We start from the raw sequence: 15,912 nt of genomic DNA on the forward strand, positions 1-15,912 counted from the left end.
AGAGAGAGAAAGAGTCAACATTTTGAATTCAGTCTGAACCCCCTCCCTGCTATTGCGAAGAAACATCAACTATTTCTCTCACAAAAGACCCTACTGAATTCTCATCTTTGCTTTTGCTATTTCTGGACTGCACTGCTCTCGTGAACTCCTTGTTGGCCTCTTACATTCTATCTTCCACATGTTTGAGATCATCCAGAAAGTTAACGTTTTCAGTATGACGACTCTTCCTGTTCTGAGGAAAAGCCAACCAACCCGAAACCCTAACTCTGATTTCTTTTCACAGATGCTGCCAGACGGGTGGCATGGTGGCACAGTGGTTAGCACTGCTGCCTCACAGCGCCAGAGACCTGGGTTCAATTCCTGACTCAGGTGACTGACTGTGTGGAGTTTGCACATTCTCCCCGTGTCTGCGTGGCTTTCCTCTGGGTGCTCGTTTCCTCCCACAGCACCAAAGATGTGCAGGTCAAGTGAATTGGCCATGCTAAATCGCCTGTAGTGTTAGGTTAAAGGGGTAAATGTAGGGGAATTGGTGGGTTGCGCTTCGGCAGGTCGGTGTGGACTTGTTGGGCCGAAGGGCCTGTTTCCACACTGTAAGTAATCTAATCTAACCTAATCTAATCAGACCTGCTGGGTTTTTCCAATAACTACTGTCTTTGTATGTTTTAATGTATCCTAACATGCACGAAGTAAAATCGTTCACTCATCAAACTCGTAGTAGTGACCATTATTGGCTCTTGGCAAATAAATAACTTGATTTATAAATTAACATTTGTCTTTTCCCAAATAACTCACCCCTCCCTATCTCTGTAATTGCCTCTGATCCCATAACCATCTGGAATATTTGGTTTATTTTAATTCAGGCCCCTTAAACAACCAGGATTTGAGTCACTTCATTATTTGAGGCCTTCAGCTGCCTGATCATGAAGCTCAGGACTTCCATCCTTAAATCTCTCCACCTCTTAACTTCACTTTCCTAAAGCCCATTTATGTTGCCATCCAGACTAATAGTGTTGCAACTCCTTTAGAGTTAGATAAAGTTTAAAATGATATTTGAATTTCCAATGACTGAGATAATTAATAAGATAGCCAACAAACACCTATTAAACTATATACAAAAAGGTTCCAAATCTTAAGTCTTTCCTGTAACAAACAAATGAAAATAAACATTGCCCACACATTTTTCTAGGCATCTTCAACTCCAGGCCATAAAAAAAGCTTCTGAAGTTTTAACATTTTAAAACTGACTAAAAATTCTCCATCATGATTAGACTTATACTGTCCCTTATGTGGATCTTTCACTTTCCTGGAACCAATCCAGAGCACCTCTATGCTCCCAACAGCTTCCTTACTTATCCTTTTCACAGTCATATAACTTCAATTTTCATGGTGAGGGTTGAACTGCAGAATCCTCCTTCAAACCTAAACAAAAAAGTGTCAATGTGTCTGTCTCGGTGCTTGTGTCATGCTTTTATAATGGTCATGTGAAACACCAATGGGACATTTTATTGTAAGTCTCATCACTAAATGCAATATGGCACTGATATAATTTCATAGGGACTTCCTTGACCAGAGGCTTCTCCTTATGTTTCTTTGGACAGGATCTGTAAAAGGCATTAAATTATTCAATTCAAAATCTTTAAAGCTGCAGTCAATCTCAGAAATCATCAACAGGCAAACTCAAGGAGAAGTAACTTTAATATTGTTGAGAAAAAGAGACATGCTTTTGAAGTTTCTTTTTTACTTGCATTTATCAAGACATGCACAAGAATATCAATTTCAATGGGAGCAACAATTTATACCACATCAGAAAAGGGTATTGATTTTCTGGCAAGTAAACTCTGATTGATCAAAGTTAAAAATCATACAATACCAGGTTATGGTCCAACATATTTATTAGGAAGCACTAGCTTTCAGAGCGCTACTCCTTCATCAGGTAGCTCACCTAACCTGATGAAGGAGCAGTGCTCTGAAAGCTAGTGCTTCCGAATAAACCTGTTGGACTGTAACCTGGTCTTGTGTGACTATTAACTTTGTCCACCCCAGACAAACACTGGCTCCTTCACATCTGATTGATCAAGAAAATGTCATGTTAAATGACCTAAAGGAACAGTTAACCACCAAAAACAAAAGACAGGAATTGACTCTATTTAGTCAAGACTTTGCCATTGGAAATGCACTTGCAAACATTATTCTCGTGCCTCTGTTTAAACTGGAAAACAAAAATGCAATGCCTGAGCATATCCTTTTCACTGCAAATGACAAGATGAATATGTGCAGCTTCTAGCAAACATAAACAATCCAGATTGAGCCCGATTTATAATCATAAATCAATTGTTAGTGCAATTCTTAGTACATTCAATATTGTTCAGTAAGTGTTGACCAATTGTGGAATCTCAACTAATGGTGGATACAATATTCCATGTTTTGTCAGATGCAACTAATCAACAATGGTCAGTGCTCTGTTTTTGCAAACAACCAAAGTAATTGCAACCCCCCCCCCGCCCCCATTCTCAGCAATACCCAATACTACCTAGTAACCTGAAGAAACTTTGGTATGCATCAATAAAGGTATGCAACATCTGCATTACTGCTATAGATAACTCAGTACAGGTCAGGAAGCCTACCCAAAAACTTCCTGCAAAGTGTTGGCTTAGCGTCATATTAACTAGTTATGCTAGCTTCAAAGAGGCAATGTCAAAAAATGTGGTACTGGAAAATCACAACTGGCAGGCAGTATCTTAGGAGGAGGAAATTCAAGGTTCTGAGCATAAACTCGCATTCCTAATGAAGAGCTTATGCTTGAAATGTCGACTGTCCTGCTCCTTGGATGCTGCCTGACCAGCTGTGCTTTTCCAGCACCGCACTTCTTGACTCCAATCTCCAGTATTGGCAGTCCTCCTTCTCCTCAAAGAGGCAATCGTTCATTGTGCTCTTTCTGTACCTAATCATAGATAAACATGACTGTATTGATTCAGATGTAAAACTTATATGACTTTTGGTGCTGATGATACAATAAATTATTGTATATCAAGCACTAGAGAGCACATACTTTAACTGCAATGTTAGTTAAAGTTCTTGTGGAAAATTCAGTGCTAAGTTCAAGCACCATTTATTTTCTGTCTGTTAAACAATTTATGATGCTGATCGATTGTTGGGGGTGGGGGCGCAAGGACAAAAATACTTAACAAAATGTAAAAAAAAATCCTGTCTTCACAAATGATACATCTATCAAATATAATTGAGCTTCATTCTATTTTTCCCATGTCTAGCAAATCTGTCTTTAGTATTCTCAACGTGTTCCTTGTTGTGCTTTCTCATCATTCTGCTGTCCTCATTCATCATTTTCAACCATCTGCTCTTCCTCCACTCCTCACTTCTGTCTTGAGCTGCTATAAACGCACAATGTTCAGTGTTTCAAACAATCTACATGCTGCATTTCTTAGCACATCCAATGCACGCAGTGGCAGCATAACATTTAAACCAAAAAAATGACTACTCAAACAAGAGGATTTTTCAGTACTCATCAATATAAAATGCAATCTACAGAAGATACACTGGTTTAAAAAAAATCAAATATCCTCAATGATAAGAGCAAGAGCATGACAAATAAAAAGTTGCTATCCTTTGATGACAATCTTTGAGATGACAATGACTTGAACTATTTTAGCACCCAACGTTCCAGTACAATACTTAGGGGATGAAAGGAAGGACATTAAGAGAGGGGAGACAAAAACTAAACTGCAGACAGAAGAACCAAATAATTTATTAAAATATTATTTCTGTCTGACATGTTACAAAATAATTCAAATACACCAACTAACAAACATCCAATCTTTCACTTTTTATTGGTCTGATACACTTAACTACAGTTATACAATAAGGGTAGTAACATTTATGGTGTCACACCAACCTGATTATGAAGATTTATATGCACTTGACAAGACTTTCTTTTTAACCTTTCACATTAATATCATTAGCTAATTAATGCACAACAAACCAACAACTGGTAAATGTCCACCAATTATCCTAAGAGGATCTGCCATTAACAATAATAATGCTGTTAATATGGATTAGATTTACAGTTACCAAACAAATGATAGTAATCATACCAAACATTAGCCATTGCTTTGGGTGCAGTTTCCCATAAGACTAGATTCCTGAAACTGTAGGGTTAATTGATTGTCTCTCTGAAGTTTGCAGAAGATATTGTTACAGAAGCAGGCTAGAATGTGGTCATTAATGTTAATTGCCCAGGAAGAAACTGAAGTATTGTAGACTGTTATAGTCTGAAGCAAATGCATAAATAATATTATTCAATAATGACACTGTTAAACAATAGTCCACCTCTTACATCTCTTCCCTTAATATAGACTGCCTAATTTACATTAACACTTCGCATTTCACCCAGGATTATCCCCTTCCATTCTGACTGAGCTTCAGACTTGAATTAACACCCAATCCTTGCTCATGATAAACCAAGTCTGTTTCTCTGTTCCTTATCCACTGACATTAAACCTTGTAAATGGGGAGCCTAATGTCAGGCCTACAACAGAGAATTCTGGTTATCCTGCTTCTGACCCACATTGGGACAAGTCAGGAAAATAATTAATATAATTTTTGGATTGCAATGGTGTCTCATTTAATGAACACTGTCTTTAACAACGCAGACTTCCTTCAGTATTACAATATCAGCATTGCTAATTTGTTAACACTGTAGGGTAGCAAAAAAGTGCTATGAACTGAATGACACTGACAAAGCACATTGATAGAAAGTAGGTTGTGGTCATCTGGCCCACAAGCCTGATCTGCCATTCAATGTGATTATATTGATCCTGTATCTCAACTGCAAACTCCACTGCCTTCCTATTCCACTTGACAACTTTAGTCATGAGATATCTATTGCTATGTTTCTTAAATATATTCAGTGACTTGGCCTCCACAACCTTCTGTGGTGGTGTTCCACAGGTTTACCATCTTTGAGGGAAAAGATTTCTCCTCATCTCAGCCCAAAGCAGCCTTCCATATATCCTGAGTTTGCGAATTAAGTGAAGTAGTGTTCTGTTGCAAAGGAATATCTACATTAGTGAAGGCAAGGTGGATTATACAAACATAATTACTTTGATTGAAGTCATCCTCATTTGGACTTATTGATTAAGTTGGTTCACTTGCATCCTATCCACATAATGCATAACTTAATGAATCCTATGATCAGAATTTTAAACCATTCGTACACAGCTTTAGTCATTGAATCCACTGAAGTTTCAAATGATAATCATGGATGAATTAGGAAGACATAAATGTTAGTAGCAACCAGAAAATGAGGAAAGTAATTTTCATGATCCATACTTGGTTTATTCTTTGTTTGAAATCTGAAAGTATGGAGAAAAGAAATAGGTGTTTCTCTCCAGCTGTACATTTCAAGGTGACAGAGGAGATATTTGTCAGTACATGACATGCTTTTGCAATCAACTAAGCTGTTGTTACAACACAACAAGTTAAACTTACCAATTTCCGCTGACACCATTTGCAGATCCCACACATGGCAACCATTGCAGCAAGACAAATTACCACAGCTGCTGACACTAGGGCCACATCCAGGGTGAACGAATCTGTCAGAAAATGAGGAAGATGAACACATTAGTACAAAAGTCGAGAAACTAACAACAACAAAACAATTAAGCACAAGGAATCAATACATAATGCATCATCATTAAGTTAATGCAAGATTTCCTTTAAGTTAACCTCTTGCCTGGAGGACACAATCAATTAAACAATATATCACACATTGTCATGTTCTGCACATTTTGTGCTTAGGTTTATTATTAATAAACTAGTTTATTACTAATCTAAAAATTTAGATTAAAACTTAAATTATCATTTGCTGTCATCTGAATTTACAATCACATCTGACAATATTTAGCGAGTTTTGAGAATATTTGTAAACATACACAGCATTAGCAATGATAAGGACATTTGCACTTGATCTTTCATATTGAATCATTATAGGGCAAGGCTGTAACTTGTAAAGTACATACTCAGAATATTATCAGTTAGATTGAGACTTATTTTCAGTTTATAAACAAAACTCAGAAAGCTTGTTGGGAATCAGAAATTAACATTAGAAGTGCAGATTAAGATGCATCTGTATCATATTTGATGTCAAGCCGAGCTTCCAAACCCAAAATCAACGCAACTTACTTCAGTAAAAGAAAAATGCCACAGATTCTAGAACTCTGAAACAAACTCAGAATGCCAGAGAAACTCAGAAGGTCTGGCAGCATCTATGGAGAAAGAAAGAGATTAAACATTTTAAATCCAGTACGACACTTCTTCACAACTCTTCTGAAGAAGTGTTACATTGGATTCAAAACATTAACTTTCCTTGTCTCTCTTCAGCATTCTCCGTCTGTTTTGGCTTACTTCAATCACAACATTTTCACTCGTCCTTCAGCTCGTGTAATGTTGAAATTCTTAATATGCCTTTGTCAACTTCAGACTCAACACTTCCAATATTTATTTGACCATCTTTACATTCCCTAAGCTTTGTCAATTTCAATTGATTAAAAATGACGTTAGCTGTATTGCAGCCAATGATAAGACTAGGTCACTAATTTATTGCTGTTCTCATAGACCAGAACTGGCTTTTAACCATCCTGAGCTTAAATTTAAATCTCTCATTTTGGCATCAAAATTTCTTTGATGTTCTGCATTATTACAATCATGTGACTTCCTTTTGCCTCACACCATCAATTGTCTTTCTAGATCTCTGATTTGGACATATATATTGCATGTTCCTAATTGTCACTGGTCAATTTCATTAATTTCTCAATTAACGTGATCAAGAGAGCGCAACATGGCAAGGATTGCAGCTGTTCAAAAGAGACAATCAGTAAATCATTGACCTTGTTCATGATTTTGTCCACATTTTAGAATGAATTCACTTAGAACGTGTTCACTCACTGTGGAGAATTCCCGAAAGAATTTCGGGCAGGGTGGTATGCAACCTGTCAATCCTGAACCATAGGATCAGCCCTCAAAGCCAAATCAACTTCACCTAATTTGTATTTAGGTTTGTCAACTGGTGGTTTTTGCTGTTTGGGTTATCTAGGACTCGATGTTTGACAGGGAAATTCCTAGCAAAATTTCTCATTAAAATTAAACCCAAAATCAGAATGCTAACATCTGTTAGTATTAGCAGCTTGAGATACATGTAATTTCACCAAAAAACAATGTATTATTAGTCCTTATTTCGAGGGGGGTTGAGTATAAGGGTAGAGAAGCATTACGGCAACTCTACAGGGTATTAATGAGACTGCATTTGAAGTACTGTCAGCTCTTTTGGTACTCTTATTTAAGGAAAGATATTTTGTTTTATTGAAGGTGGTTCAGAAAAAGCTCATTAGGGTGAACCTGATATGGAGGGATGGTCTTTTGAGAAAAAGCTAAACAATTTAGGATTCTACTCAATGGAATTGAGAAAAATCAGAGGTAATCTCCTTGAAACATACAGTCTCAGAACAAACGGGTGTCAATTTAAGACTGACGTGAGGAGAAATTTCTTCTCTCAGACAATTATCTTTGGAATATCTTACCACAGAGGTCTATACGGGCAGAGTCATTGCGTATATTTAAGGCTGAGACAGATAGATATTTGATCAGAAGGGGGGGCACAAGGATTACGTGGAGTTAGCAGGAAAGGGGACATGAGGAATGTTGGATCAGCTATGATCCTATTGAATGTAGATAAGCAGGGAGCTAGAAGAACACAGCAAGCCAGGTAGTATCAGGTGGTGGAGAAGTCAATGTGTAAGGTGACAGAACAGTTTCAGGGGTCAAATAGCCGATTGCTCTTCCTATTTCTTATGGTCATATAGTTTGTTGCGAATATCTAGTTCTTATTTCTTATATTTTAGAACATAATACTTGAATTCCTAAAACTGAAAGTTAGCATAAATGTAAACATCTGATGAGAAACTGGCACATGCTCCCTGAAGTAAATGCAAATCAAAAAAGCAGGTTAATTATAGTTACAAGATAATGTATATTTATCTCAACGTCAGAGAAAAAAAAGTGTAAAACTTAGACAATGAGTGACCTTTCTTTGAGATTTTTAATGTGGAACTTGGTGGGCTATACTTAATTCAATAAATTATTTATGCAGTTCGCAGATAAATGACATTAAACATTAGAAATTCCAGGAACAACTTGTGAAACTCCATTACAGATATAAATTATTGCATGAATCAGAGAACCAAATAATTGTGTTTAAAGTGAAAAGATAATTAGTTTACTGCTCTGTCTGGAACATACCAAGTATGTTATATTGCAATGGAGATTAGCAGCAGGGTTAATAACAATTACCTGTTTAAATTATGTGGAAGATTTTCCCACGGTGGCTGCCTCACAGCGCCAGAGACCCGGGTTCAATTCCCACCTCAGGCGACTGACTGTGTGAAGTTTGCACATTCGCCCCGTGTCTGCGTGGGTTTCCTCCGGGTGCTCCGGTTTCCTCCCACAGTCCAAAACTTTGTAGGTTAGGTGAATTGGCCATGCTAAATTGCCCATAGTGTTAGGTGAAGGGGTAAATGTAGGGGAATGGGTCTGGGTAGGTTGCGCTTCGGCATGTTGGTGTGGACTTGTTGGGCTGAAGTAAGTACTGTAAGTAATCTAACCTAACCTAAAACAAGACCGTTGCAGCCTACAGCTCCGAGTACAGTCATAGAGTCAAAGAGATGTACAGCATGGAAACAGACCCTTCCATCCAACTCATCCATGCTACCCAGATATCCTAAATTAATCTAATCCCATTTGCCAGCACTTGGCCCATATCCCTCGAAACTCTTCCTATTCAAATACCCATCCAGATCCCTTTTAAATGCCGTAATTGCACCAACTTACACTACTTCCTCCGGCAGCTCATTCCATACATGCAATACCCTTTCTGTGAAAAAACTGCTTTGGGTGCCTTTTAAATCTTTCCGCTCTCATCCTAAACTTATGCCATCCAGTTCTGGACTCCCCCAACCCAGGGAAAAAAACCTTGTCCATTTACCCTATCCATGCCACTCATGATTTTATAAACCTCTATAAGGTCACCCCTCAGCCTCTGATGGTCCAGGGAAAACAGTCCCAAGCCTATTCAGTCTCCCTCTCTAGCTCAAACCCTCCAATCCAGGAAACATCCTTGTAAATCTTTTCTGAACCTTTCAAATTTCACAACATCCTTCCTATAGAAGGAAGACCGGAATTGCACACAATATTTCAAAAGTGGCCTAACCAATGTCCTGCACAGCGCAACATGACCTCCCAACTCCTATAAGCAATGCTCTGACAAATAAAGGAAAGCATACTAAATGCCTTCTTCACCATCCTATCTGCCTGACACTCCATTTTTAGGAAATATGACTATGTAAACTAATTATCTTTTTACCTGAAACATAACTATTTGGTTCAGTGATTCATGCACTAATTTATATCTTTGATGGAGTTTCACAAATTGTTCCCAGAATTTCTAATGTTTAATGTCATTCAGCTGGGAACTACAGGATTCATTTATTGAAATACAAGGAGAACTAGCCATTTGGATACAGAACTGGCTCGAGGGTAGAAGGAGGTAGGTGGTGGAGGGTTGCTTTTCAGATAGGAGGCCTGTAACCAGTGGTGTGCCATAAGGATCAGTGCTGGGTCCACTGCTTTTCATCATTTATATAAATGATTTGGATGTGAACATAGTAGGTATGCTTACTGAGTTTGCAGATGACACCAAAATTAGAGGTGTAGTGGACAACGAAGAAGGTTACCTGAGAGTACAACAGGAACTTGATCAGATAGGCCAATGGGCTGAGGAGTAGCAGATGGAGTTTAATCTAGATAAATCCGAGGTGCTGCATTTTGGAAAAGCAAATCTTAGCAGGACTTATACACTTAATGGTAAGGTCCTGGGCAACGTTGCTGAACAAAGAGACCTTGGAGTGCTGGTTAATAGTTCCTTGAAAGTGGAGTCATACATAGATAGAATAGTGAAGGTGGCATTGGTATGCTTTCCTTTATTGGTCAGAGCACTGAGTAGAGGAGTTGGGAGGTCATGTTGCGGCTGTACAGGACATTGGTTAGGCCATTTTGGAACATTGCATGCAATTCTGGTCTCCTTCCTATCAGAAGGATGTTGTGAAACTTGAAAGGGCTCAGAAAAGGTTTCGATTAGATTCCATAAAGTGTGAAAACAGGCAATTTGGCCCAACAAGTCCACAACGACTCTCCGAAGAATAACCCACCCAGACTCATTTCCCTCTGACTAATGCACCTATCACAATGGGCAATTTAACGTGGCCAATTCACCTGACCTGCACATCTTTGGATGGTGGGAGGAAACCGGAGCACCTGGAGGAAACCCACGTAGACACGGGGAGGATGTACAAACTCCACACAGACAGTCATCCAAAGCTGGAATCCAACCTGGGTCCCTGGCGCTGAAGCAACAGTGCTAATCACTGAGCCACCATGCCACCCCATCAGCCTCTTATGCCCTATGCTATTGCACCACAGCGATGGGCAAAGGATATTGCCAGGGTTGGAGGATTTGAGTTACAGGGAGAGGCTGAATAGGCTGGGGCTATTTCCCTGTTTTCCCTGGAGCGTCGGAGGCTGAGGGGTGACCTTATAGAGGTTTATAAAATCATTAGGGGCAGGGATAGGATAAATAGACAATGTATTTTCTCTGGGCTGGGGGAGTCCAGAACTCGAGGGCAAAGGTTTAGGGAGAGAGGGGAAAGATATAAAGCAGAGGGTGGTACATGGTTGGAATGAGTTGCCAGAGGAAGTGGTGGAGGCCGATACAATGACAACATTTAAAAGGCATTTGGATGGGTATATAAATAGGAAGGGTTTGGAGGGACATGAGGCCAAGTGCTGGCAAATGGAACTAGATTAGGTTAGGATATCTGGTCGGCATGGATAAGTTGGACCAAAGGGTCTGTTTCTATGCTGTACATCTCTGAGTCTAAGTAAGTATTGCCCACCAAATTCCATATTAAAGATATCAAAGAACAGTCTCTCATTGACTCAGTAGGGGAGAAAAAAAGAAATGATTGTTTGGTAGGACTGCAGATTAGGAGGAGAAAACACTAATGTTATTGTTCACCATGAATACTGTACGTAGGGGTTTAATCTCAGTTTGGAGACTTGAAGTTTGTGGAGAAACTGCAAAAAGAAAATATAGCTCCTAGAGAGGAGAAAGTAGGACAGAAAAAGTTGTTGGAACTTGCAGATAAAACTGCACTTTTTTTTCTAAAGGCATATATCTCCGAGAGTTGGAGGAGAAAACAGAAATACTAACTAGATTGTTTCAAAATTATTTGAATTTGGCAGTTGTAACAGAGAACTAGAAGATTACCAAACAATAACATAATCCTATGCTATACAATTTAATTAATTAGTGTCAGGCAAACCAGACAGAAGTAATGCAACAAGATGCAACACAAAATACTTTCTGTAATTAATATTTAAGCAAAATTATTTAGCGACAAATTGTAGTCATGAAGAATCAAGGTTTTGCAGTCCTTTGGAAGCACAAGGACTCGATGGAGCCATTATGATTTCCAAAGTTTTGTTTTAAAAAATAGAGTGCAATACTATTAATGAAGTAATAGCAGGGTTGGTTAATTAAATTTTAATGCTTTCCTATTGACATGTTGCAACTTGAACAAATGCAATTGGCATTTCTTTCTCCCTCTCTTTACTTCTTTCTGGGCAAAGGCTAGAGCTCGACAAGTAGCTACCAAATTGCTACTAATACTGGTACTCACCTGGTTCTTAGCTGACCATGAAAATCACCATTGTACACCAGCCTTTGGTTGTCATTGCATAACACTATCCCTCAAAGAATTAATTAGATACAGGGCTTGCCAAATAAATAGAACTACGCTCATAAACATAAGTTGTCACTTGTCATGGACCAGGCCAGACCCCCTCAAAATATTTTAAGAAGGTAGCCTAGACCCTAACTTTTTCTTATTTTAAAGGCAGATGTGAAGTGGATATATCAGGAGTGATGCAGCTGGTCAAAACACTCAGCTTTAAGAAAAACAGAATTCATTTAAACACTACAGCTGAAACATAAAAGAAAAGAGAAAGGATTTTAAAATAACGTATCTATTGGAAAACTTAACCGACCCGATATAGCAACCTAACTAAGGAATTATTCCAACAGTAACTTCCTAGAAACAAACCCCTTGGCAAAAGTTAAATTGAAACACAGATTCTTGCAGGCAGGAGGGAACAACATCCAAAAAGATTTCAGAGAGAAAAGTCAGTCAGAATTCATTTGCTGAAGCTTGCAACCTTCCTGGACTCCAGCATCTTGAGATTGTCACAGCTAAACCAAACTAGAAAAAAAACCTGAACTGGGAGAACTGGCCACTCCCCTGCCATTGTTAAACAAGGCCCTTCCTCGACCATTTAGCATCTCTGCCTTTCCAACCTCTCTTAAAACAAAACCTTGTTCAAGTGACAGTATCATCGCACACATTGTGACAATGGATGCTGGACCATCAATACACTAAATTCAGACACATCAATATTTTGAGATTGGTTAGGTTCTCCTATGCTGGACTGTCTTGCAAAAATGGCTTGCTAAATGATTGTTTCAATAAGCATACAAAATGTACAGTCCAGAAGCATGCTATTCAATTGAGTCAATTCTTGCCAGTTTCTTCATATCTTTGCTCTAGTATCCTTAAACTTGTATCCTTGGCCTCTGTTCTCACATAATTCCAGGCTGTCATTTAATGACAGCATCTGAAAGCACAACATTAACTTTTGCACTTATAATGATGACATCTGACATCATATACCTTCATTTTACTCATTTTCAATCTACTCATCTTTCTTCTCACAAGAGTGGTTGCAGTGTCTGTCAAAGTCTTACAGGACCTTCCATCTCACATTATGAATGAAAATGCTACAGTGGTTTATTGTGCAAGCCGTGAGAATCAAGAAATGCTTACATAAGTTGCTGAATGTATCAGTTTCATTGATGAAGAAGATCCAACCAGCATTAAGACATCACGAATCCAAAAGTGTAAGAATATCAACTACAATATCTGAGCCTTATCGCGGCCTAATTGAAGGAGGGAAATTGAAGTGCACTCCATGTTAAATCTGGAATATCTTCACACATCCAACTTAACGTTAAATCAGTGGAATCAATAAAATCAGCTGTGCTAAACTCCAATGCCCAAAACAGTGGAATTAGGCAGTGTCTTCATCAGGACTAGTTCATAAAAAATAATACTGAAATGTGAGACCTCCAAGAGCAAAAACTAGTGAAAAATACAAGGTTGCAAACCAAGAATGCAGCATTCCAACAGCTTTGGGGTGATGCCCAAAAAGACAAATGTGGAATATAAACAAAACACTGACCATCATGGCATGCATTGCTTCTTTGAAACCATGGGGGCCATCTATAGACACAGGTCAATTGGCAAAATCCTCCTTCACTCAATGGATGGTATTTTGCTTCTTCAGGATGACAATGCCAACCATCAGTAATGGAAATGGCATTTTCAACAACACTAATACTGTGGATCTATACTGGCTTCTGATACTCTCCATGTGATCCCTAGTGCCCACTAAAAGATTCAATGTGTGAGTTACTTTCAGTTGGAGAGCTGCAACATGCAATCAAATGGTAACAAAATCTGTAGCACTGATGGTATTCCAATTTGGGTTTTGAAAGTTTGGGTCAATTTGCACAAGTCTGCATGCACTTATCCTATAGATTTAGGAAGAAAAAGAATTTTTGAAAGTATTATGATGCTTCCTTGAAGCCCACAACCAGGAAAATGATGCTGATGCTACACATTCACCCAAACCACCTATATCCTGTGGCTGAGGAAGTCCTCCCAGCAACAAAGTGTGGTTTTAGACATTCAAAAGCATGGTTAACAATACTTCTGCCAGACAAGTGCAAAAAAAAATGCCAAGAGCAGTAGGGCAAACTCTTAAATGCATTCATTGACCTGACCAAAGTACTTGAAACAGCTCTGAAGAAGGGTCACTGGACCATAAACATTAACTCTGTTTTCTCTTCATAGATGCTGGCAGACCTGATGCATTTTTCTGTTCTTGTTTTTGATTTCAGCATTCAAAGTTCTATTGTATTTTTCCCTTTTTTACTTGAATCAGTAAATTGCAGATCTGATGGATTGTGCTTCAAAGATTCGGATGCCCAAGAAACTTCACAACCCTGCAACTGCTTTGAGATAATATACATACCCATGCAAATTCAGAAACAAAATCCAGGCCAAAGTCAAGAAAGCTGTGTTGTACTCCCATATTATTTACAATCTACCTGACAGTAGCTGTTGATAGCATCTGTTCTAAACTGCCTTTTGGGTGTCAGAATTAAATACATACAGGATTTAAATTCATTCATCTTTGCTGCCTCTGTGCCAAAACTAAACTGACCATTATAGATATTTGTGATCCACAGTTTACAGATGACTGTACTGCTGATGCCCATTATGCATCAGATCTCTAAGGAACCCTGATCTCTTCAACTCTGAATATAAGAAACTTGACCTGTTCTTGAACGTTACTCAAACAATATTCATATCAACTGATACCTGGTCAGCCAAATATTCCACCTCACATATGTTAAAGGAATCTGTATTACATTGAGCACTTCCCACACCACTCTTAAAAGACCATTATTAATGAGATTCAACCCAGATTAGCTCCACCAGTGAAACCGATTGCATAATGTCCGCCCAACTGCAACTCTTAAATAGCCAACATTCCAGGGGATATATGAAGTAAACACATTGAAGACAATGAGGATTTCATCTAGGTGTTGTTACAATGACAGTGATGACTCGGATGCATTTGCTACCAAATGTTCAAAATGGCAACAGCTTATCCATTAAGATACATCATGCTTTGAGTCACAAAGTCTTAACGAATGGTATCAGTGAAAGAACGTAAAGGAAGCCAATGCTACACTGACCAGAATTATGAAGTGGGACATCCTGCCCCTGCCCAACGTATCTGTAGGTCTGTAGGTTGAGAATGAGTCTTTCAATCATTTCAAGACTTATAGCAGAAATATAACCCTGAGTAGGCATCACCCTTGAATTCAGAGATAGCCAATAGTAATTTATGTAATTGGAATAGCAGCAATGTATATCAAAATCCTAATGGACTTGCCATCCTCTTCTACCCTTTCCCACCCAATCCCCATGACTAACAACACTGTAGTGGAAATGATGAGGGAATTGAGAAACAATTATACACACAGTACTGGATTAATTCATGTAACTACAGGAAGTAATAATTATAATGTCAGAACAGCTGTGAATTCGAACTAAGTCATGCTGGTTTCATTCAATCTTCATCATACTGAAAGGCATTTCTTTCTTTTGGGTGATGAAAGTATTGTGAGCAACAAGGATTAATTAGTGATATGTCTGTCTCACATTCAACAAAGGACTTTCAAGGACAGTGTTCCAAGAGCACATCCATAACTTTTCAATTAGCAATTTTAAAACTGCCATGAGCTACAACTTGCTTTAACGTCCTGCTGAATCCTGTATGTGTGAAGTTTTATTTTTTTAAAAAGACATATTACTATCAGGATGCTTTGTTGAAGGTAATACTGATCCTTTTAGTCTATGATTGTATTTCCTGGATTTGCTTCATTGTTTTCCTGAGAGTGCGAGTCATGTTAATGAATGACTGCAACAACCTTTTTCTACTTCACCCAACTGGCCTCTTTCCTATATGAACTTGCACAATGAATTAACACATGTTGAATACACATTGTTTCCAACTACAAGGCAAACTGTAGCTACCAATAAGAAGGACAAATGATTTTACACATCATGATATCCTGCAAATGACTTGTCCTTTCTCTTG

The 15,912-nt window shown here is 38.4% G+C and overlaps 1 protein-coding gene across 7 annotated transcripts in view; it reads right to left on the bottom strand.

The window, feature by feature from the left end:
* The window catches only part of LOC140493583 (synaptotagmin-7-like), a 698,518-nt gene that overhangs the window by 359,451 nt on the left and 323,155 nt on the right, over positions 1 to 15,912 (bottom strand). For all 7 annotated transcript variants that reach the window (XM_072592185.1, XM_072592183.1, XM_072592182.1 and 4 more), the window contains exon 2: positions 5,506 to 5,609. In XM_072592185.1, the coding sequence (XP_072448286.1) occupies positions 5,506 to 5,609 (104 nt within the window). The remainder of the gene's footprint in view (positions 1 to 5,505; positions 5,610 to 15,912) is intronic.

This window comes from Chiloscyllium punctatum, chromosome 22 (assembly GCF_047496795.1).
Source record: "Chiloscyllium punctatum isolate Juve2018m chromosome 22, sChiPun1.3, whole genome shotgun sequence".
Lineage (NCBI taxonomy): Eukaryota > Metazoa > Chordata > Chondrichthyes > Orectolobiformes > Hemiscylliidae > Chiloscyllium > Chiloscyllium punctatum.